Raw genomic sequence first — 22,514 nt, forward strand, 5'->3', positions numbered from 1 at the left:
ACACAACATCATCTTCCTCTTGTCTGTCACTGCCTTGTGTTCCAATCATGGTTAGACCACACCTTGCCACTGATGGGGAAAACCCATCAACAAGCTCCCTATTGTACTGGTATAGTTACAGTCCTCAGGTGCAGGAAATTGCTCCTGGGCAGTTCTGGGATTGCATGGTCATGTGGTATCAGTGTCTCCTCTTATCCCCATCCTCCCTCCCTTTCAGTATTCCAGAACAGTCTGTTTGTGTTTTTTAAACATTTTTTTATTTACTTATTTTGCATTTGGGTGTTTTTTTTCTTAAACCACATTAGCATAACTCTGGAATTGTGTAAAAAACAAAACATACATACAAATGAAAGGCATGCTGGGTAGGACACAGGGCAGAGAAGTGGAGTTAAGGATAAAGGTGGAAGAGAACACATGGAACCAACAACAGCAGTCATGCTATTGAAGGGACATGTGGTAAGGAGTCCCAAACTGGTATGCATGAATGTCCTTTCATTTATGCAATTGCAGCAAGAATGGGGGTTGTGTGATAAAGTCCATTAAGTAAGCCATATGGAAAACTGGCTGTGAAAGAAAATACATCAGAAAAGTATACCCTTTTTTGACCCTCAGGGGTTCAGGATGTATCCTTTTTAATTCAAATTATGTTTCCTTTTCAATTGAGTTTAATCAAAAATTGCATTAGGATTTTTCTCATTTATCCAACACTCCCTCACTTCCTGATGTGTTTAGCATGCTTAAGTTGGAAATGGCTCCAAAATGAGGATGCTTTGGATGTCTAGGCCACATTCTCATTCATAATGAGAAAAGCGGTATACAAATAAAATTTATTATTATTATTTATTATAATTTCAGCCACAGAAATATTCAGGAATCTAAGTTGCTCTTGAGTTCATAAAGAACCCCCATACAATCCTCTTTGGAAGAAAAGATGGAATGGCTTTCTTATTTCAGGACAGAAATCAATGAGTTACAGTCGGCATAGTTGTCTTTTCATGGTTAGCTGGTTTAAACTAGTTGGTTTAAACCATGGTTTAAACCAAATTTTTTTTTAAAAAAACATTCCTTTTGGGGGGAAAAAAGATTATCCATATACATATTTTTAAAGTACAGCTACTATTACTATTTTCCAACCCTCTTACTGGAACAACAATCACTGTTTAAATGTAAACATTTTAACTCAAACAGTTTATTGGCAATTGTTCATTGCTAGACCAGTATCGAGTATCAGTTGCTTCTTTTTACTCACTTGATTTTATACCGCAAGAAACGGCATTCAGAAACAAATCCGTCAGTTAACATACATTCAACCAAAACATCTTGCTTTAAAAAATGACTTTTTAAAAGAACAATTATTATTTAAGCCAGTGGCCACAATATCTGAACTGAATTTTGCTTCTTAATTTTCTGATTTAGTCCTATACTGCTGCATGCACACACACACACACACACACACACACACAAAACCTGCTTCAAACCAAAACTTGTTTGTTTGTTTGTCTTAACTGCTTTTTTCCAACCCTGCCTCTGATGGATTACCTTTGAAGGAGGTGAAAAACAGAATAATGAAGGCATAACAAAATACAGGACAAAAGTAAGAAATTGAATGACAATGATGTTGACTGAGTGCTTCAAGAAGTAATGTTTTCTGGTTATTTTTTAAAATTGCTTCTCAGGGCATTTTACAGGCATTTTGATGGGAAGACGGGAAGTCTCAGACCACTAGAACCATGAAGCTGAATGATAGGAGATTAGGGAGCCCTGGTGGCACAGTGGTTAGATGCCAGTATTGCACCCACAACATTGTGAGTTCAATCCCAGGGCTCCCAGGTTGACTCAACCTTCCATCCTTTCGTAGGTCAACAAAATAAGTATCCAACTTGTTGGGGACGACTGGCTAACACACTGTAAACTGCTGAGAGGGTGCTTATGAAGAGCTATATAAATGTAAACACTATTGCTATTGCTATTCAGCATGTAAATGCTATTGCTATTGCTATTTTTAAAGAAGACCTTTCATACAGCACATATACCACACTGCTTGCTGATAATGACTTGGACAGCTATCAACGGCTGTTAGTCAACATACCCATAATATACACCATCCTTAGGATCAGAGGCAGTCAGCATCCACATATCAATTGCTAGGGAACAATAGACAGAGGATGCAATTGTACCCACATACTGCTTATGGACGTCCTCTAGGTAACTAGTGACCACTCAGGAAACAGAATGCTAGTCTTTTGGATTGACAGGAAACATAAATGGCAGATTCCATAAAAATGGAAGTCAAACCAAGACCGTCTGCTTTATGACCTTTGGTTGTTTCTGAATTGGTAATATCATGTAACTTGTTTCTATGGCACCCTTTGAGTATAACTCTGTGTATGGTTGTACAATATCAATAGGGCAAGATTAGTTGTTCCATTTAGCCATAGGTATAAACAGTAAGTTCACAAATACAGTATGCCCGAGCTGTACGCGGACGCATTACACATGGCTTCAAGCTTATGCTGAAGCCGAACGACAATAAAACATATGGCGTTTGCCCCCACCCCATTGTTTCAATGGGGTGTGAGCATATGCAGAATTCCCCTTACGTGGGGGGATCAAGAATGGATCCTCTTCGTAAGGGAAGGGTCCACTGTATTTTCATCCTAGGAACATTATCACACCTATTTTAAAAACCAGAAATATGTGGTAGTCACATTGCCAGATTTCATTCAGTCAAGTGGCATGGCTTTACCTTTAAATGTTTAAAAAGTGGAAAACAAGAAACCTACCTCAATATTCAAACTTCTGCATCCTGAACTCACATATCCATGACATTTCAGATCTCAGATGAGTCTTTGAGCGAACTAATAACTAAATGATTACTGAAAATTCTGTGGGTTTGGATGTTCAGGTCAGCTCTGTTTTTGCTCAATGTTATTTTTTTTTAACAGCTACTGCATTACATCCTCTTCTCTATGTAATTACAATGACTTCTTCCTGGATCAATAAAAGTTAATCCAGCCATAAATAGAACAGGTTTTGGATGGGTGATGTCCCAACACGAGGGAGCCACTTCTATTTTGAGGTGTGACAATATACTCAAATTCAAACATTAACGGCAAAAAGTGGGCAATACTTCTTCAATACATTCCCAGATCTGAGCAAAACTTATTTTTGCCAATCAATTATATGATCACACTGATCACAGAAGGAGAACTGGATCATTAGAGAAATTATACTGGAGAAACTTTAGTACTGACAATGATTTCACCTATGTATGAAATCTACAAGCAACTGAGGACCAGGATGAGATGATGTCCTGGGACTAAGAAGAAGGCAAAATATCAAACAATTGAAAAATACACCATTCTCTCACCTGTTCCTTTGATTTACTGTCTTCCAAACAATTAGGCAGGTCTTGGGAACCAGAAGAGCTGTTGTGGTTCACAGCCAAGTTTGGATCCGCCACCGAAAAAACAGGAATGAGAGGCCGAAGAAATCTGAAGTCACTGCTTAAAGATCCACCAGCTAAACAAACATCATACTGATAATTCCTGGAAAGTGACCCACTCTGAGAATCGGTACAGTTCTCTGGGATATCAGGCCTGGAAGGGGGAAAGTGAGGAGGAGGACCAATAAAAGTGCCCCCAGAGTCTTTCTTGCACATTTTGATAATAGCAAAGGAAATAATGCAAAACAGAAACACAGAAGAGACGGACGCCAAGCAAATCACCAAATACATGGTCAAGGTTCCCTCTTCTTCATGCTCTTGTGGATGGACATCCACCACCTTCAAATAAGGATCAGAAAAGCCATCCACCAAAAGTATGTTGAGCGTTGCAGTGCTGGTCTGAGGAGGGACACCATTGTCTTTGACCGCAATAACAAGCCTCTGTTTGCTCGAGTCTCGCTCAGTCAGTGGTCTCCTGGTTTTCACCTCTCCATTCTGGGCTCCTATGCTGAAAAGGCCAGGGTCTGTGGCCTTCAGTAGTTCATAGGAAAGCCAAGAGTTCTGACCAGAATCTCAATCCACAGCCACCACTTTGGTGACCAGATATCCAGCCTCCACTCTCTTGGGCAGCAGCTCATTGCAGGCTGATGTGCTGTTTTGAAGCGAATATAGGAAGAAGGGAGCATTGTCATTTTCATCTGCAACCACAACTCGCACAACAACGTCAGAGCTCAGAGGAGGAGTACCACCATCTGTAGCCTTCACCGTGACTTTGAAATCTTTTATTTGCTCATAGTCCAGAGATCGGAGGGCATACATGTTTCCAGTTTCAGAGTTGATGGAGATGTAAGAGGCGGCAGGGCTACCACCAAACTTTCCAGGCAAAAGTGAATAGGTGACTTTGCCATTCTGTTCCATGTCTAGATCAACAGCATGAACTGAGCCAATTAGTAGTCCTGGAATATTATTTTCTTGTAATGTCATTTCAAATAAAGACTTCTCAAATACTGGGGAGTTGTCATTGACATCAGAGATCTGCACATGTATAATTCTTGTTGAGGTGAGCCTAGGAGTGCCCCGGTCTATGGCTGTGATGGAGATGTTATACTCAGAGACTTTCTCTCTGTCCAGGAGACTTTGGACAACAAGTTGGTAATAGTTCTTCTTTGTGGTGGTTAAAACAAAGGGAAGGTTCATCTCAACAGAACAGGCAGTTTTCCCATTGTCTCCAAAATCCTGATCGGTAACAGTTAAGAAAGCAACCACTGTGTTCAGAGGAGAATCTTCTTGGATGATATTTGTGAGAGATATAACAGAGACTTCTGGGGCATTGTCATTCACATCCTCAACCTCAACCAATACCTTGCACTGACCGGAAAGCCCCCCTCCATCAGTCCCTTTGATGCTCATGTCATAAGTGTTTTCCTTTTCATAATCAATTTCTCCCAAAACAGTGATTTCTCCAGTCATTGCATTCAAATGAAACAAATCAAGTATTTTTTCAGACACTCTATGGAAAGAGTAGGTGATCTCAGCATTTGATCCAAAATCCAAATCTCTGGCTTCAACTTTCGAGACCACAGTATCCCGAGGGCTATTTTCCTTTATCATTACTTTGTACTCAGACTGAGTAAATTGAGGGGAATTATCATTGATATCTAACACTTTAATATGTATTTGAACTGTGCCTGTTCTCTGTGGTATCCCTCCATCAACAGCCATAAGTGTTAGTAGAAAGAATGGCTCCCTCTCCCTGTCTAGGGGTTTCTCCACAATGAGATCCACATATTTGCTTCCATCCTTATTGTTTTCCACACTCAGCTTGAAATGTTCATTGGAACTGAGGGTGTAGTTTTGGATGCTGTTTTTCCCCAGATCTTCATCCTGAGCAGATTCCAAAGGGAATTTCATATTTCTAGGGACATTCTCAGGGACTTCTAGCTCAAATTCATGTTTAGAAAATTTGGGAGCATTGTCATTCACATCTTCTACCTTCATCTCAATGCTATAGAGCTCTAAGGGGTTTTGGAGCACAATTTCAGACAATAATAAGCAAGGCTCTGTCTGTCCACATAATTTTTCTCTGTCTATTTTGTCATTTATAAGCATATTCCCAGAGTGGGTATCAAGGTGGAAATACTGGTTAAAGCTTTTGGATACTAGTTGGGCTCTGCGAGCTGAAAGCTCCCCAATTCCCAGTTTCAGATCCTTCAGAACATTAGCCACCAGAGACCCACTTTTCTTCTCTTCAGGCACAGAATAATGAACTGAGACACACAACACATTGGTCACAGAGAACAAAAGCAAAAAATACAGACCTTGTTTGTTCTTTAAGCAATCTGCCATGGTTCAGAACTCTCTTATCTTCAATGTCTGTCCAAAATACAAAATATCTGACTTTCCCCCAGTGATTATCTAAGCCGATGGGGAAATAAATTTGTCTTAAAGTGCTGATAGCTCCATTGAATGTTATCTCCTCATCACAGAGAAAATGTTGCTGTATTCATGTTTCAGAGGCACCTCTGCTGTGAGCTGCTTCTGAATTGCTTCACACAAATCAAAATTCAGAGTTCCAAGCAATGTGTTTGCCTGCACTACCACCATGTGGTTGAATGAGGAAAAACCAGGATGCATATTTCTCACTGAATGGCAAATCAGTACAAAGGACATTTGTCATTACAGGGTCTTCTTCTTTTTCTTTTTAAATAAAAAATTGCCCAGTTTTCCAACTGTTGGGGAAAATTATAAAAAATGTGGCAAACTGGAAGAGCTATAACAGTTGAGTGCCTTTTCAATGGCAAAGCTCTCTTTACCAACATTTTAAACTCTTAATTTAAACATTTTTGTTTCCACACTTTTAAAAGCCTAATTGTGTACTCTGATTCCTGGACAGGTTCATAAGACACAAATAGTTTTGAGGGCTGGTAACATCTGCTTTTATGATGATGACACTGATGTTTTGGCAAGGAAGGAACATTTAAGTACTCATTGCTGTACCAAAGGCAAGCTTTTAGAGTTACTCTCCTAGTTTCCAAATTGCTGTCAACTTTCAGATTCCAAATTGTTGCTAAGAATTTATTACCCTTCCCCTTCTGCTAGGTGTTTTGAAAACAACTCTCCTGTCTATACTGGGAAAGCAGCTTGGACAGAAGAGGACAGAAAGATTCAAGATGATCCATAAAGTTTTCATGAAAGATATAATGTGGAAAATAAACACCATATTTCTTTATGCCTGAACAGAAAAAAGTTATACAAATGGAAACTGGTACTGAAAGAAAACTAAGAAAAGGAGAAGCATTGCTAACACTTGTTCAGTTCTTTCAGTTTTAGGTCTTATAGATACAGGCCCAGTACAAACTGGTGCTATGCGCCAGCCTGGGGCTGAAATTAGGGCTTAGGAGAATGGAGCGTCCACATACTCCAGAGCCCTATCGTGCTGTCCAGGTGCCATATTTGCACGCTGCCTTTACACGGTGTGCCACATGATGATATATGTCTTGTGCGCTGCATCCAAACAGTGCAGGGCACAAGGGACATCATCGCGACGCTCCAGGGTGCTAATGGCACCTCAGTAGCAGTGGAGAAAGGAGCCGAATTTTGCGGCTCCTTTTTCCAGGTGCATCGTGGCTGCGCCGTTTGGTTGGCGCGGCCACGATCTGGGGGAGAAAGGGGCGGCCTCAACACTATATTGTTGAGGCCTTTTATTTATTTATTTTTCTAAAATATTCATATTTTCATCTATTTTTGGAAGACAATGCATAGATGAAATAAAATAAATAGATCACCATGGATTTATTAAAACGATTAGATTAAATTAATTATTCTCACCTGAGTTAATTGCCTTTCCTCTGCACAACTAGGGATCTCTTGAGAATAAGTTGAATTCCTTAGGTCTTTCTGGGTCTTTGGAGGCCCCATAGAAAAAACTGGGAATAGAGGCCTCAGAAACCGAAACTCGTGCTCAGAGAGCCACCCGCTAAACACATCTCATAGTTGTAGGCTTGAGAAAGGGACTCTCTTCAAGACTCCATATGGTTCTCCTGGAAATTATGTGTAGAGTTACAGCTTCTTATCAACTTCCTTTGCTTCTGAATCTTGATGGCAATAAACACCAGCAGAGAAAGGAGGAACACAGAGGAGATGGCAGCCAAGCATAGGATTAAATATATAGTCAGGGTACGATTTTCCTCCTGTACCATCTCCTCCTTTGGGATATCCGTAATATTCATGTAAGGGTCAGAGAAGGCATCCAATAAAAGAATTCAAAGTGAGGCAGAGGCAGAAAGCGGAGGATGCCCATTATCTCTGACAACTACAACCAGATTTTGCTTCATGGCATCTCGTTTATTCACTGGGCTCAGGGTTTTCACTTCCTTTCCTTATTCTTTTCTTTTCTTTAACCTTCTTAATTAAATTACTTTTCATTCCTTTCTTCCTTCTCAGCTCCTACTATCCTAGAGGGACAATTATCATAGGAGAAATCTTTCTTAGATTTCTCATACTATATTTTGTTTTATTTGATTCCAACCTACATTTTAAACTGTAATACTACTGAAATTAACATTAACAAACAATATTGTCTATACACCATTAGGTCTAACATCAACTAGGCAACAGCCTTTGTCCATGCAAGATATGAGTCAGGTTACAAAGGGCAATGCATAAATGGAAGTTTGCTAGCCAATATCTCCTGTCACTTGGCCATTCACTGTTATTTCTGAACAACTTGTTAACATAATAAGCAAGATTCCTGTTGTAACTTTCCTCCACTCTCCATGTCTACCAAAATTATTGGTGGGAGCCATTCTTAAATAACTGATGAGAAATCCTGGACCACATCCTTGTGAATCCAAGCTCTTGCATTTTTGGACTATCACCTAAATCTAACTGTTAGCCACAAGAAGAGCAGACCCACAAGCCAACATTTAATACGTCTTACTACAGTCTGTACTAACAGATGGATTTAGATCTGTGACTGTCAAGAATTACTACATCAAAATATCACCTGTGGATTATACATTGCCATTTATATCTGAGTATAGATGCCCAGGCTCTCATATTCATTTAGCAAGTAAAACAACAACTAACCTACACAGGTTTGAGAAACTGCAAATCTGTAATCTTAACAAGGAAGAACAACTAGTTGCACATAAAGCAGTTTACTTTAGAAAATTACAGCCTGCCTGATTTGTCAGTTATTACAATAAAGATACTATCTTATTGAAGAAGTATGGACACAAAAGAAAATTTGGGGCATATACAGAATAGAAAGTGGCTTCAATTTGCAAGATAATTCCCAACAGGAAATGTCACACTTTGGAATATTTCATCTTCTTTGTTCTCTAAAAGCCAAATTGACCACTATTTTGAGGGTGCAGCTTTGTTGGTCTGTTCCAGCAAAAACAACAACAAGCCTTTTAGTATCTGAAAGCCAAGCATATTTGCTTGGCATTAACTTTTCTGCACTCTAGCCTGCTTCATGGGACTAAAGTGAGCTGGAATCCATAAACACTTATAAATATAAAACCTAAGAATTTAATGCAGGGGTGGGAATCATGTGGCTCTTCAGATGTTGTTGGATTGCTTTGGTCTGTCTTCCATTTCAAACTTTAAAATTTTCTCTTGCAGTTTTTTAGTCTTACTTCCTCTCCCTTGCACTGCCTTTCTTGCTTTTCAAATATAAATCTCCATTATCAGTTTCTGTTTTCCAGGGTCTCTCATTCTCTTCAGCCTCAAATCTTCATTTTCCTCTCTTTTTCTTTCAATTTAAATGTCAAACTAGCTTCCTCTAGTTTCTCCTTGAAACAGGCATGGTTCCCCATTCCTGTCTCTTATAAAGAGATTATCGCGTTGAATTGAAAGTGACTTATCCCTCACGGGATAAAGTCGGGTTTAATTTTTAAAGCGTTATTGCACAAAGCCGGGGCCGGACAAGTGCAACCTGGATGCATCCCATATCCCAGCCACATTTATCCAGTACACACATGTGATGCAATGTGTGTAATGCCAGATGCCTTCTATGCAATGTAATAGGATATAATGAAGATTAAACATGCCCCCAGACATTAGTATGCCTGTGTTTCTCCTTAAGGGGAATATTATGTGTATATATCTGTGAATGTTTACAATAAATAGCCTAAAAGAGTACTAAACAGCCTGTTCATTTCCCACATAATTATCATGAGATTCCAAGTCTTAAGGGTGCTCAAGTGGAGTGCTGATGTGAACATGGCGTAAAAAAGAGGCACACTGTATTTCAAAGAAGACAGTACTCTTGCATAGTCTACCTTGCACTTCTACACACTGTCAGGATCCCTAGACCTTTGTTTAAAACTACCTAGCTGTACAGTGAACTCTAGGGAAGGGGTGGAAGTGTATGTGTATTTCTATGAGTGAGCAGGAAATGTATATAAAGATGAATATACTGAGGAAGGTAAATAGGCAAGAATGTGTGTTTCTATTTGAGAATGAATGGATGCCAGTACACACCAATGAGTGATCTATAGAACCCATCAGACATGCCTCGGAGATCCAAAAAGGTCACTAACCATATTACACACAAAGAGAAATAACAGGGATGAAAAAGAAAGTAACCAATATCAAACATCACCAAGCATTATGGGGAAAGCATGACAATGACAGAGTTACGTGCACTGTGGAATAATTTTTAAAATAAAGATATTATTGTCTCACCTCTTCCTTTGGTTTATTGTCATCCAAGCAATCAGGAAGGTCTTGAGAATGAGATGTGGTCTTCCTATTCACAATCATATTTGGATCCGCCACAGAAAAAACAGGAATGAGAGGCCGAAGAAATCTGAACTCACTGCTTAAAGATCCACCAGTTAAGCAAACATCATACTGATAATTCCTGGAAAGTGACCCACTCTGAGAATCAGTGCAGTTTTCTGGGATATCAGGTCTGGAAGGGGGAAAGTGAGGAGGGGCGGCAATGAAACTGCCTCCGGGGTTGTTCTTGCACATTTTGATAGCAACAAAGGAAGCAATGCAAAGTAGAAACACAAAAGAGACAGATGCCAGGCAGATCACCAAATACATGGTCAAAGTTCCTTCATCTTCATGCTCCTGTGGACGGACATCCACCACCTTCAGATAAGGATCAGAAAAGCCATCCACTAGAAGTACATTGAGTGTTGCAGTGCTGGTTTGAGGAGGGACACCATTGTCTCTGACTGCAATAACAAGCTTCTGTTTGCTCGTGTCTCGCTCAGTTAGTGGTCTCCTGGTTTTTACTTCTCCATTCTGGCCTCCTATGATGAAAAGACCAGGGTCTGTGGCCTTCAGCAGTTCATAGGACAGCCAAGAGTTCTGACCAGAATCACCATCCACAGCTACCACTTTGGTGACCAGATACCCAGCTTCAGCCATCTTAGGGAGCAGTTCATTGCAAGGGAAAGTGCTGTTCTGAAGGGGATACAGGAAGAAAGGAGTGTTGTCGTTTTCATCTATGACAATGACATGAACTATCACATCTGAGCTCAGAGGAGGAGTGCCACTGTCAGTTGCCCTCACTGTGGCTTTGAAGTCTTTTATCTGCTCATAGTCCAGAGATCTGAGTGCATATATATTTCCTGTTTCAGAGTTGATAGAGATATAAGGAGCTCCAAGGCCACCACTAACATTGCCAGGCAAAAGGGAGTAAGTTAGTTTTGCATTCTGCTCTATGTCCAAATCAACAGCATGGATGGAACCAATTAGTAATCCTGGAATATTATTTTCTTGAATCTGCATTTCACAAAAAGATTTCACAAATACTGGAGCATTGTCATTGATGTCAGAAATGTCAACATGAATAATTCTAGTTGAAGTGAGCCTCGGTGATCCCTGGTCTATGACTGTGATGGTGACATTATACTCAGCAACTTTCTCTCTATCCAGAAAACTTTGGACCACAAGCTGGTAAAAGTTGTTAACAGTAACTTGTAATACAAAGGGCAGGTTCATATCCACAGAACAGAGGGGTTTTCCATTGTCTCCAGAGTCTTCATCTGTGACACTGAAGAGGACAACAAGTGTGTCCAGGGGGGAGTCCTCTGGCAAAGGGCTGTTGATTGATATGATTGAGATTTCAGGGGCATTGTCATTCATGTCCTCAATCTCTACCAGAACATTGCAGTGTCCAGAAAGGCCACCTCCATCAGTTGCTTTGATGCTCATATCATAACTGGTTTCTTTTTCATAATCAATTTCTCCCAAAACAGTGATTTCCCCAGTCATTTCATTCAAATGAAACAAATTTGGTATTTTTTCAGACACTTGATGGAAGGAGTAGGTGATCTGAGCATTTGAACCAAAATCCAAATCTCTGGCTTCTACTTTGCACACAAGAGTATCACGAAGACTATTTTCTATTAATCTAACTTTGTATTCTGATTGAGTGAACTGAGGGAAGTTATCATTATTGTCTAAAATTTCAATGTTTATTTGAACTGTTCCTGTTCTCTGTGGTACCCCGCCATCCACAGCTGTAAGTGTCAGTACAAAAAATGGCTCTCTTTCCCTATCTAAAGATTTCTCCAGTATGAGATCCACATATTTCCTTCCATCCTTCTTGATTTCCACATCCAAACAGAAATGTTCATTGGGGCTGAGGGTGTAGTTTTGGATACTGTTTTCTCCCAGATCCTCATCTTGGGCAGATACCAGAGGGAATCTTGTATTTGGGAGGACATTCTCAGGAACATTTAACTGAAATTCTTTCTTAGAGAATCTAGGAGCATTGTCATTTACATCTTCCACCTTCATTTCAATACTGTAGATCTTCAGAGGGTTTTGGAGCACAATTTGGGAAAGAAGCAAGCAAGGTTCTGCCTGGCCACATAAAGTCTCTCGGTCTATTTTCTCATTTATGAGCACATCCCCAGAATGGGTATCAAGATGGAAATACTGCTTAGAGCTTTTGGACAGTAGCTGGGCTCTGCGAGCAGAGAGTTCCCCAATTCCCAGTTTCAGATCCTTCAACACATTAGCCACCAGATCCCCCCTTTTCTTCTCTTCAGGCACAGAATACTGAATTGAGACACACAATATATCAGTTACAGAGACCAAGAGTAAGAGATACAGACCTTGCTTGTTCCTGAAGCAATGTTCCATGGTTCAGAATGCTCTTTCCTTTCTCTTTTCAGTTTCTAATCCAAGTATAGAGGCTTTGACTGTTACCCTGTCAAAAACTGTTGCATAAATTAATTTTTGTTCTGGTAATTAGGGTGGTGCACTGAATATTATCTTTTCACCAGAGACAAAAGCTAGCCGTCTTGCTTCAGAAACAGCTCACAGCTTCCTGTGCATTTTTTCTTCACATATGAACATTCTGGTTTTCCAGTTATATCTTTGCCTATATTGCCACCATGTGGCTGAATGCACTTGCAACCACAAGCATTTTTTATTTCTCTTTGTACAGCAGTCTAGTGACTCAAAGGGCTTAGATTATCTGTTTTTTCCAACTATTATAGAATATTAGTAGTTAAACTTGCCAAGAAAAGTATAGAAAAGTTTATGAATACATGCCTCCATGTATTCCTGGGAAAGGAATCAAAACCTTTGGCCCCAATATGTTAAGTAAAAAATAATTATATTTCTCTGTCCATTACCACTGTAACCAGCCTCTGCTCTCCTGAGTATCAAGTCATTTGAAGGGGAAGTTCAGAAATGGGTAGAGGATGAAGGGTCATTGTCATTTTCATTCATTTTATGGATTCAGACTGTGATCTCAATGGAGAACATTTATCCACAGCTTGGCTGGTGACATGAAATGTTTTTAATTTCTTAAAATCTAGAGACCAGATGTCATACAGATTCTCAATTTCAGAGGTGATGGAGACATAAGACAGTGCAGGGCCTTCCCTTAAAATCTAGTTCAGCTTTCTTGGCAGATAGCTCCTAGTTGCGACCTATTTTCAAATCTTTTAGGAACCATTTCTTTGGCTATCTCCCCACAGTAGCTATTCAGACTTTTTCTGTATGTTGTGGCATAGTGCAAATCTCTCCAGTATTAGATACCAGAGGAATAATATATATTGGGGGGGAGGGGGAGAGGTTGTCTATCTATGATTCAGGTTCTTTGAATGGGCATCTGTGCATTCACATATATTTAGTCTGCACATCCACAAAGCCACTCTTTGAAATCTTCTAGCTAGCTAAGGTCATAGCTTTGCCCTTTCTCCCCATTGCATGGTCTAACAGCCATTTTCTCAGTTGCAGTCCATCCAACACAGAAAATTATCAAGATGTGCCAGCAAGCGGGAAAAGGTGGGGTGTGTGATTACACAAATGACCACTCAAAGATCAGTTACAAGTAAGCAACCTGTATTTCTTTTCTGTAGACAGACTTGTCCTGCTAAAATCTGTGTCAGAATGCTTCTTTGTACCCAGAAAAAACATCAAAGGTGTCAAACAAGTTGCAGCACAACACAGTTCTAGCAAGGGCACACCCTTCAGTGGATGTAGCCATTACCCTGGTAAAATTACTTCTAACACACTATTACAAGGAGATGTTACAAAGCCTGTATAATTATGTGATGACCCAGATCATGCATTTTGCAAATGTCTGTGGTGAGATAGGGTTGTCTTTCTCAGGTCCTGAAACCAAGGTAGGCATCTTTTGGAAGTCTTTTGACATATAATGCTAGTCCTCTCCAAACATCCAGGCAATGTGGGGAAAACTCCAGGTGAGTAGAAGGAGTGGGAAAGAAGAAAGGGAGAACAATGTCCTGGGAGAGGTGAAAGTCTGTCACAATCCTTAGTAGAAAAAATATATCTAGTCTGAAGACCATCTTATCAATGTGTCTCATCAGATAGGGGAATCATCATCATCATCATCATCATCATCATCATCATCATCATCATCTTATACCCCACCTTTCTCCCAATACAGGGACTCAAGGTGGCTAAGTGCACAAAGTGCTAAATGCACAAAGCTCCAGGCTGGAAGAAGACAGCTTTATAGAAGAAGTGGCCAAGTGGAATGACACAAGTGGTTCAAAGAGAAGTTTAACAAATTGATCTAGCACAACCAAGAGCCTCTTGCAAGACATAAATGAGGAATAACAAGGGTAGAAGTTTTGTATATTTGGAAGAACTTGATCATTGGCAGAGCACAAAGTGATCTAAAAATGTACCTGGGGCTATTGTACACAAAGATTGCTGCCAAATCTACCCTCAGTTAAGAAAAACAAAGACCTTTGCCTAAGAGGGTCAGAATAAAGTAGGAGGATGAAATATGGAGCACTAAGCATCTCTTTCTTAGATAGTAAGACCTGAATTCTTCCTGAAATGTTGGCCCTCCATTTTTGTGGGGGATCAGTTCTGGAAGCCCTCCCCCCATGAAAATAGAGGTTCATTTTTATTCAAGCCCTATAGACGCACGTTAGGAGGGGTGACTATATTTATCTTTTCTAGACACCTAAAATGTCCTCATGTGTCTTTCTGTTATAGGTCTACATAGAAATATCTTAAGATTTTATATTTATAAACAAAGAAAAAAAATTGCAATGTCCCAGGTTGCAAATTCAACCTTTATCTTCAAAGCCAGCTGTGAGTGAATGGGAATGTATGTCTGCGACAACATTCCTGGATGGCTTATGAATATCTGTGAGAGAATCTCCTTGTGTTCATATATACAGGTATGCACATGCCTACAAACATAGTTCAGGGAAGAGGTCGATCCAAGATATTTTGGGTTTTGAACTGGACTTCCATTTCATAATGTTATAAATAAATAAAAAATGTGATGAGTGATTTACACATAGAAAGGTATAAATGTTTAGAAATCTACATATTTTCCCTAGCAGTTATAACATACCAGAATCTGCTCAGCAACTCCACATTGATGTCTCAGTTTCTACATGGTCATGGGCAAGACATCTTAAATAAACCCCCCTTCCATTAATCGATCCCCTACCATAGACAGTACTCATGTTACCCTTCTGCTGCTATTTCTCCTTTTCATTGTTTCCATTTGCTATTTTGCTAGTCTAAAGCCTGCTCTTTCTTTTCTTTTCAATATCTGTCTTACTGCTCAGTCACAGACTATTGGGGAATGGTCAGAGAGTAAACTACTTATTAGAACATCAGACAGGTTGCACTACTTTCCAAAATGTACTTTGGCTCCAAAAGCCAAAGTCAAACAATCCAAACAAACCAAGAGCCAACAGACATAAGCAAGAACCAGACAACAGGAACCACAAGATACAAGATACAGTCCATGATGACTCACAGCAAAGCGTCATTAAGAAATCCACAAGCAAATTGGCTCTCACAAGCCCAAGTAAAGTCAGAGAGCTCTCAACGCTTAGCATTGGTTAGCCAGCAAGCTATATGTCACTGATACCAGAAATCTCATCAGAGTTGGATGTGGACTATCGAGTCTCGGAAGGAAATAAGAAATAATCTTTCCCCTGCTTTTTCAGTAATTATTTTCCTATATGCTAATAGTTTTAGTTAATGAATGGCAGGGAAGCTAATAACAGAAGCGATGGAGTCAAGATGCACTGTTATACTATGTATTACTTGTCAGTGGCACAAAAATGATGCGTGGCAAAATGAGAAATATTCAGAGGTGTTTTGGTAGCCATTAAAGAAAGGCTTGGCCAATTACTTCAGCCTGGAACTAGCAAACATTAGCTTCATTAATGAATGAAGGCGATAAACTATACTGAGGTTCCAATGATCTGCAGTATTAAAATTATGAGGATTTATGTCTGCTATATACAGATAAAGGGGCTGACCATTCTAGAAACAGAGTTTCAGATCAAGGCTATCATGTTGACATTGAATTACCCTGCATTTTAGCATGGTGATTGCTGAATAATTTTCAATTGATTTTGGTAATTAATTGGGGGATTACTTGCATTTCAGCTGTTATTTTAGATACAGGCAGTATTTCAAATAGAAATGGTGAATGGTTCAAACAAGTATAACTGGTAAGGGGGGAGTGCGTCAAATGTAGTGAACTTCCATAACATAGGTGTACTGCAGAAACTGTCATGGTGGTAAGTGAGAGAAAATTACCCCCTGATCAATCAATCAATCAATCAATCAAATATTCTATCAATTTTACTTTAAAAAAACCCATTGTCCCCCCCTTCATCCTCCTGCCTCATTCCCCAGCTTCTCCCTCCTTCCCCAGTTTCTTCTTCTGTCCCCAGCCGGCTCCTTCTCCCTCCATTCCCTGGTTTCCTCCTTCTGTCCCTGGCTGGCTCCTTCTCCTTCTATCCCCAGCTTCCACCTGCTGTCTCCAGCTTCCTCCTTCTGTCCCCAGCTGGCTCCTTCTCCCTCCGTCCCTGGCTTCCTCCTCACCCAGAGCCGATTTGAAGCAGCGCAACTAGTTGGGACAACAACCATGCCAAAAAAAAAAAAATGATTACACCGGGGTAAGAAAAATATCCGCTTTGATAGTGGGAACGAGGGACCTTTTGGAATCGATTTCCAACACGGAGCGTGGGAGAATCGGGAACTGGTTTAAACTGCAAGTGGGAATGAGCCCATAGTGGTGCACAGTGAAACTGTTTCAACAAAGGAATTATTGTCAGCAGCCTGGCTGTTGCATTTTAAACACCCAAAGACAGCCCCATGTAGAGATAGGGATGGGCAGCCATTCACTCAAAACCACAAGGTTGCGAGTTCAAGACCAGCAAAAGGGCCCAAGCTCGACTCAGGCTTGCATCCTTCCGAGGTCGCTAAAATGAGTACCCAGACTGTTGGGGGCAAATTAGCTTACTTGCTGTTCACCGCTATGATCTTTGGAATAGCAGTATATAAATAAAACAAATTATTATTATTATAATGGACATTAGAACTGAGTAAATTCTCCCAACAGTTTGATGCAGATATAAAACATGTGGGGGGGGGGGGGGAGGACTGAGCCCTGAAATCACAACAACAAATGTTGGAAATGTGGAGGAGAAAAAGGCACATTATACCATCTTTGGTTGACCTGTACAGAAGCAAAAGAAATCTGGACAGAAATTTGTACCACAATAAAGAAAATACTACAAATAAATATAAAGCTTAAATTAGAAGTCTTTGTATTAAATATGTTAGATGATGATATAGAGAGAAAATGTGGAAAAATCATATTCTATATGCTAACAGCTGCAAGAATGGTGTATGCCAGATCATGGAAAAAAGATTAATCACCCCCCAATGGAAGAATGGGTATTGAAACTATTAGATATAATAGAAATGGACAAATTAACCTGAAGCTTACAAAGGGTAAAATAAAATAAATATATGGAAGACTGGGAAAAAGTCTTAGAGCAGATGTCTCAAAAATGTGGCAAAATAATTAAAATGGGCAAGTAGGAAAAAACAAACAAACAAAATTTAAAAAGAAATAAACAAATAAATAAATAATATAAACAGATAAAGAAATATAATAACAAACCAAGGAAAATGTGTGTAGAGGAAAAAACAACACAACAATTTAATAACACTATGATGGTTTATAAATTAAACATAATATGCATTAGAGAAATGTTTTTTGTGTTTGTATATTTGTTATGTGTTTTTGTAAGAAATTCAATGAAAAAAAATCAGGATTTGCAAACACTGGAGCTAACACAGTGTGTTGATTTTGGTTAAAAATAATTTTGTTAACATTTATATACTCCTTAATTTTACCGACTTTGTACAGCGCTGTGTATAATTACAGTACTCTAGAAATAAAGTTTAATAATAATTATTATTTTTAGAAAATCAAAATTACAGATTTGTTTAGTACTTTAATCAGTAGTAGTAGCACATCAGTCAGGTGTTACTACTCTAATAAATGTATATTACTTTAAAAAGGTTAAATGCCTATAATGTTTTCCAAATTAAAGTAAAAATAAATTAATCATGCTCTAAATGTCATTGTTACAACAAAAATTAACATATTTGGATGTTTATGATTATGTATAATGGATTAATTTTAAACTAATTAATTCAAAGATGTGACATTTATTACAAGCATGTGTCTAGTAGCTCTGATCCAATCTGGTATTCTATACAGATATTTACATATGCAGGTGTGAGGTTTATGGGTCTATCACATGCTCCATTGGTGCACATGAAAAAGTTGTTATTTACCACACACAATACACTATGTGGTAAATTGTGATTTAATGCATTAAGGTTTGTGTCAGTAAAATTTTGGGGGTGGTGAAGCAAAACACACACAAAAAAAACATTAATACAGAGATCAGACAGCAATTAAATACAGGGAAATCTCAATTTCCCACATCTGCTTGAAAAGAATAGGTACTCTCTAGCCACGATATATTTCACTGAAAACAGTAAATAAGTTGAAACAAATATCAAATGTGACTGGTCACACTTCCAGAGACACAGGTATTTGATGTATAGGTTATTTTTTCAAAAGAAGGATAGCATTCTCTCACCTGTTCCTTTGATTTACTGTCTTCCAAATGTTCAGGTTGGTCTTGAGAAGCCGAAGAAGTGTTATGGTTCACAAGGATATTTGGGTCCGCCACCGAAAAAACAGGAATGAGAGGCCGAAGAAATCTGAACTCACTGCTTAAAGATCCTCCAGTTAAGCAAACATCATACTGATAATTCCTGGTAAGTGACCCACTCTGAGAATCGGTACAGTTCTCTGGGATGTCAGGTCTGGACGGAGGAAAGTGAGGAGGGGCAGCAATAAAAGTGCTCCCAGAGTCTTTCTTGCACATCTTCATGACAAAAAAGGAAATAATGCAAAGTAGAAACACAAAAGAGACAGATGCCAAGCAGATCACCAAATACATTGTTAAGGCTCCCTCATCTTCATGGACCTGTTGACGGACATCCACCACCTTCAGATAAGGATCGGAAAAGCCATCCACTAGAAGTACATTGAGTGTTGCGGTGCTGGTCTGAGGAGGAACACCATTGTCTCTGACAGCAATAATAAGCCTCTGTTTGCTTGTGTCTCGTTCGGTTAGTGGTCTCCTGGTTTTCACTTCTCCATTCTGGGCTCCTATACTGAAAAGACCAGGGTCTGTGGCCTTCAGCAGTTCATAGGAAAGCCAAGAGTTCTGACCAGAATCTCCATCCACAGTCACCACTTTGGTGACCAGATATCCAGCCTCTGCCATCTTGGGGAGCAGCTCATTGCAGGGCGATGTGCTGTTCTGAAGGGGATAGAGGAAGAAGGGAGCATTGTCATTTTCATCCATGACAACAACTCGGACAGTCACATCTGAGCTCAGAGGAGGAGTACCACCATCAGTTGCTCTCACTGTGATTTTGAAATCTTTTATCTGTTCATAGTCCAAAGATCTGAGTGCATACATGTTTCCAGTTTCAGAGTTGATGGAGATGTAAGAGGCTGCAACGCCATCACCAAACTGCTCAGGCAAAAGTGAATAGATCAGTTTGGCATTCTGCCTCATATCTAGATCAATAGCATGGATGGAGCCAATTAACAGTCCTGGAATATTATTTTCTTTTATCTGCATCTCAAATAAAGACTTTACAAATACTGGTGCATTGTCATTGACATCGGAGATCTGCACATGAATAACTGTTTTTGAGGTCAGCCTAGGAGAGCCCCAGTCTATGGCTGTGATAGTGACATTATATTCAGGAACACTTTCTCTGTCAAGGGAACTTTGGATCACAAGCTGATAAAAATTATTTGTGGTACCTTTTAATACAAAAGGGAGGTTCATATCCACAGAACAGAGAGTTTTGCCATTTTCTCCAGAATCTTCATCTGTGACACTGAACAGGGCAACAAGTGTCTCCAGGGGAGAATCCTCTGGCAAAGGACTGTTGGTGGAGATGACTGAGACTTCTGGAGCATTGTCATTCATGTCTTCAACCTCTACCGAGACTTTGCAGTGCCCAGAAAGGCCCCCTCCATCAGTTGCTCTGATGTTCATTTCATAACTGGTTTCTTTTTCATAATCAATTTCTCCCAAAACAGTGATTTCTCCAGTCATTTCATTCAAATGAAACAAATTATTTATCAGTTTAGAGACTCGATGGAAAGAGTAGGTGATCTGAGCATTTGAACCAAAATCCAGATCTCTGGCTTCCACTTTGGACACGAGAGTATCACGAAGACTGTTTTCCATTAATCTAACTTTGTATTCTGATTGTGTAAACTGAGGGGAATTATCATTGATATCTAAGATATTAATATTTATTTGAACTGTTCCTGTTCTCTGGGGTACCCCACCATCCACAGCTGTAAGTATCAGGCCAAAATGTGGCTGTTTTTCCCTGTCTAGTGGTTTCTCCAGAATGAGATCCACATACTTGCTTCCATCAATGTTGTTTTCCACACCTAAACGGAAATGTTCATTGGGACTCAGGGTGTAGTTTTGGATGCTATTTTCTCCCAGGTCTTCATCTTGGGCAGATTCCAAGGGAAATCTTGTATTTGGGGGAACATTCTCAGGAATTTCTAACTGGAATTCTTTTTTAGAGAATTTGGGAGCATTGTCATTTACATCTTCCACCTTTGTTTCAACACTATAGATCTTCAGAGGGTTTTGGAGCACAATTTGAGATGGAAGTAAACATGGTTCAGTCTTGCCACACAAAGCCTCTCGGTCTATTTTCTCATTTATGAGCAGATTCCCAGACTGGGTATCAAAATGGAAATACTGCTTAGAGCTTTTGGAAACAAGCTGGGCTCTGCGAGCAGAGAGCTCCCCAATTCCCAGTTTCAGATCCTTCAGCACATTAGCCACCAGAGCCCCCCTTTTCTTCTCTTCAGGCACAGAATACTGAATTGAGACACACAGTATATCAGTTACAGAGAACAAGAGTAAGAGATACAGACCTTGTTTGTTCCTGAAGCAATCTTCCATGGTTCAGAATAGTCTCTCTCCTTTTTCTTTTCAATTTCTGGTCCAAACCTAAAGCTTCTGATTCTCACCCATCAACTGATGGAGACATTAATATTGTTCTGATAATTGGAGTGGTCTACTGAATGCTATCTTCCCAGCAGAAACAAAAGCTGTCTGTCTTGTTTCATTTACTGTTCTATCCACAGCTTCCTGTGATTTTCTTTATACATAAAATTCTCAATTTCCAGTTATGTCTTTGCCTGTATTGCCACCATGTGGCTGAAAGCAGCTACAATCACAAGGATTTTTCTATGAAAAGTGCCTTAGTATACATCAACCTTACCCCAGAGTGATCAGATTTATCTCATTAATCCAGTATTCCTAACAGGCTATTTGTTTCTAGAAATTTGCTAGCATATTCTGGAAAAGTTTGTGGATGATTTTAAATCTGAAAGGAGCCAAGGACTTTTTTGTTCCAAGCTTCCCTGTCATTACACTTATTCTTACCCTTTTAGTTTCCAGGTCTGTTAAGTGTGGCAGGCCTTGCATTCTGATTGTCAAGCATGTACAAAAGGCTGAAATAAGTGTCTGAACAGTATATGTGTGAGCTGGTAATATGACAGTTAAACTGATGTTTCTGCAAAGATATCTTTAAATATCCAGTTTTCAAAAAACAGTACACATGATAAATTTCCCCATTTCCAGAAGGCTCCCACATATGAGATTGCTTGTGCACAATCTATTGCCTACCTTTGGCTGCATCCACACTGCAGAAATAATAAAGTATGACACCCTTTTAACTGCCATGGCTCAAAGCTATGGAATTCTGGGAAATGCAGTTCTGTGAGACATTTTGCCATCTCTGACAGAGAGCTCTTGTGCCACAAAAAACTACAATCCCCTGTATGTGAAACCCCTTCCCCATTGACACCGGTGCTTTGATACTGAAGACATGTTCTAATATGCAGTTTTCCGGAAAGGCAAAAACACTGGAGACTCCCCCAGTCCCCAATCTATCACTTTACCTTTCCTCTTTGGATTTTTATCCATCTTGGCAGATGAATTTCTATCAACTATAGCCTTCAACAGTTGATAGAAATGCAAACGTTCTGACCAGAATCTTTGACCAGAACATACACCTAGATCACCAGATTTGAACTGTGCTGATATACTTTGGGAACAAGGGAACCATCATATTCACAGATAGACACAACACACCCATATGGCACCTTCTTCCAACCATTAGTTGCTACTACAGGCTACAGAGTTTG

At 39.6% G+C, this 22,514-nt stretch overlaps 1 protein-coding gene across 7 annotated transcripts in view; it reads right to left on the minus strand.

Moving 5' to 3' along the window:
• Positions 1-22,514, minus strand: part of LOC149316768 (protocadherin beta-16-like) — a 139,513-nt gene that overhangs the window by 37,482 nt on the left and 79,517 nt on the right. Inside the window, exon 1 of one of the 7 annotated variants that reach the window (XM_089516225.1) lies at positions 10,139-12,732. The exons of the other annotated variants lie outside the window; for them this stretch is intronic. Coding sequence (XP_089372351.1) covers positions 10,139-12,559 — 2,421 coding nt within the window. The 5' untranslated portion in view covers positions 12,560-12,732. Of the gene's footprint in view, positions 1-10,138; positions 12,733-22,514 lie in introns of those variants that run through there. 7 annotated transcript variants of the gene reach the window in all.

Source organism: Sceloporus occidentalis, unplaced genomic scaffold (assembly GCF_023333645.1).
Source record: "Sceloporus occidentalis isolate IW3139 unplaced genomic scaffold, rSceOcc1.0.p SCAF_3, whole genome shotgun sequence".
In the NCBI taxonomy this organism is placed as follows: domain Eukaryota; kingdom Metazoa; phylum Chordata; class Lepidosauria; order Squamata; family Phrynosomatidae; genus Sceloporus; species Sceloporus occidentalis.